The 2,881-nt window shown below is 47.3% G+C and overlaps 1 protein-coding gene across 5 annotated transcripts in view; it reads left to right on the top strand.

Annotated features, from left to right (window-relative positions):
• SIRT3 (sirtuin 3) overlaps positions 1 to 2,881 on the top strand; it is a 23,072-nt gene that overhangs the window by 10,056 nt on the left and 10,135 nt on the right. For 4 of the 5 annotated variants that reach the window (XM_017520987.1, XM_037735717.1, XM_017520985.1 and 1 more), the window contains exon 5: positions 2,363 to 2,524. The exons of the other annotated variant lie outside the window; for it this stretch is intronic. In XM_017520987.1, coding sequence (XP_017376476.1) covers positions 2,363 to 2,524 — 162 coding nt within the window. The remainder of the gene's footprint in view (positions 1 to 2,362; positions 2,525 to 2,881) is intronic. 5 annotated transcript variants of the gene reach the window in all.

Here is a 2,881-nt window from a genome sequence, read left to right as displayed (position 1 = left end):
TTTTTTAAAGACGGGGTTTCAACATGTTGAACAGGCTGGTCTGGAACTCCGGACCTCAGGTGATCTGCCCGCCTTGGCCTCCAAAACACTTGGATTACAGGCATGAGCTACCACGCCCGGCCAATCTCTCTGCCTGTTTTTTAGAAGACTTTTGTCTTTGGAGTTTTGCAGTTTCTCAATGCTGTTTTTCCGTATGAATTTCCTTTTATTTATTCTGCTTAAAATTTGTAGGCCTTCCTTGAGAAAAATAAAATAAAATTCTAGGCCAGAAGCAGTGGCTCATGCCTGTAATCCCAGTTCTTTGGGAGGCTGAGGCAGGTGGATCACCTGAGTTAAGACTTTGAGACCAGCCTGGCCAACATGGTAAAACTCTGTCTCTACTAAAAATACAAAATGAGCCATGTGTAGTGGCGCCCATCTGTAGTCCCAGCTACTCGGGAGGCTGAGGCAGAATTGATGGAACCCAGGAGGTGGAGGTTGACAGTGAGCTGAGGTCACGCCACTGCATTCCAGCCTGGGTGACAGAGTGAGACTCCCTCTCAAACAAATAAAAAATAAAATTCTAAGCCCTGCAGCTAACTGAATGGACCCCTCCCCTTGGTCAAGGGAACCCAGAGAAACCTTGGGGGCTTGAGTTGCTGCCCAGTGCAGGAGGAGAGATCAGACGCACCTCATTATACCCTCCCTCCCACCCACCGTTAGACTTTCTTCACTCAGGGCTGAACAGAAACCAGCCCTTTCCAAAGGCTCCACCCTGTGAATGTGGATAGAGGAGATTAATGGTTCCTTCTTCCTCCCTGAGATGCCTGCTTAGTTGCTCTCTTTCTGTTTCTTTTTTTTTCTTTGAACAGTTGACTACAATGTTTCCTTTTATGGAATGTAAAATGTACACTTACTGGGCCCTTACTGAAGTCTCATAAGTATGTAACCTTTCACCTCACAGCCACCCTCCCCCTTCTTAAGGACGATACAGAAACACAAAACCTCCTGAGAACCTCTTGGGACAAAAACAGCCACAGATGTGCCCGTGACTCATGCTGTGCCGTCTCGCTGGCTCAGTAGCCCTCACTTGCCCGAGACCCTCATTCTGTGGGTTGGTATCTTTCCTGGTTGCTGGATGATACTCTGCCTTATCTCTTTGGATATGAATTGCCACCGGCCCAGCATCTGGGCCCTCGCTTCAGGGACCTCTGATTGCGCATACATTAGACCTTCTCTCTCCTGCAGTTCTGCTCACTCTCCTGTCCCTCCTTGCTCCTCCTGGTGCTGCATTCTGGGTAATTTCTTCTGATCTATTTTCCAGTTTACTAATGTCATATTCTATTATAGAGAATAAAGTCTTTCCATTGAATGTTTCTTTCTTTCTTTTTTCCCAAACACCAACTTGAAACAGACATTGAGTTTTCATTTTGGTTCCTCTACTTTTTATTTATAGAAGTTATATTTGGTTATTTTCCAAGTCGGCTACGTTATTTTTTAGTTTTTTTTTTTTTTTATTTGTTTTTTTTTTTTTTTTTTTTTTTTTTTTTTTTTTTTTTTTTTAACTATACCCCATAGTCTCCAATATAACAGTTTTTTCTTTTTAATTTAAACGTAATACAGTTTTACTATGTATCCAAGAATATCCGAAATCTTTTGTGCGTTTCTTTCTTTTGTCTCTTGTTTCTGTTGCTGGATTGAGCCTGCTTAAAACAAGCCCAATTAGCTGTAAAGGTTTCCCTTAGAAAGTCAGGTGTCTTCCTCTGTAACTCTCTCCCTTTTCCATCTGGCCCAAGGCATTAATTTATATTAATCTTGATGAAAAGTGACATTGTGTCCACTACACCTTGGCCACTAGGGAGCCAGTCTTTGGCAGATGTTGTTATTCCTCATAATGCCAGCCAGTCACTGAAGCTGACCTGAATGCCTCCCGGGTCTGAGGAATGCCATGAGCTCTTAAGCTCGACCCAGAGACACTTTCACCTTTGTGACTGAATAATGTTCGATGTAGGCCAAACGCCTGCAGGCTGCTGTCTGAGGCCCGGGCAGTCTGCCAGGTATTCCCTTAGCACCTGAATGTCTCTGGTCAGCATCCCAGGTGTCCAGAGGATGGTGTTTATGCTGGGTGCCTGCCGAAGTATTTATGGGTGAAATCATATGATGTCCAGGATTTGCTTTTAAATGCCTTTACACCTCCTCCCAGACTCTGGAGGGCTGTGAAACAATTTGCTATGAAAACTGGTAATTCCTCAAGCTGGTTACATGGGGGTTAATGATCCATCTCTCACCTTTTCTGGGGGGAATGTTTGACACTTTAATAAGAAGTCGTTGCCTTTAAAGTGTGTGCGGCATCTTCCTCAGGCCTGCTTTTTCTGTTTCCCAGGCTTACGTGATGGCAGACAGGGTGCCCCGCTGCACAGTCTGCACTGGCGTTGTGAAGCCCGACATCGTGTTCTTTGGGGAGCCGCTGCCCCAGAGGTTCTTGCTACATGTGGTTGATTTCCCCATGGCAGATCTGCTGCTCATCCTTGGGACCTCCCTGGAGGTGTGTCAGCAGGCCTGTGAAGGGAGGAGGCCGAGGGCAGGGGAACGGGGCGGGGTGCAGGAGTCCCCTCATGGGCCTTGAGAGGCTATGGGGAAGAGGGGGTGCAGGAATCACCTTATGGGCCTTGAGGGACTACAGGGAAAGGGCGGGTGCAGGAGTCACCTCATGGGCCATGAGGGACTACGGGGAAAGGGCGGGTGCAGGAGTCCCCTCGTGGGCCTTGAGGGACTATGGGGAAGAGGGGGTACAGGAATCACCTCACGGGCCATGAGGGACTATGGGGAAAGGGGGGGTGCAGGACTCACCTCATGGGCCTTGAGAGGCTATGGGGAAGAGGGGGTACAGGAATCACCTCAT

The sequence above is a fragment of the Cebus imitator genome, unplaced genomic scaffold (genome assembly GCF_001604975.1).
Source record: "Cebus imitator isolate Cc_AM_T3 unplaced genomic scaffold, Cebus_imitator-1.0 Scaffold929, whole genome shotgun sequence".
Taxonomy (NCBI): Eukaryota; Metazoa; Chordata; class Mammalia; order Primates; family Cebidae; genus Cebus; species Cebus imitator.
This window is presented reverse-complemented; position numbering and strand designations above follow the sequence as displayed.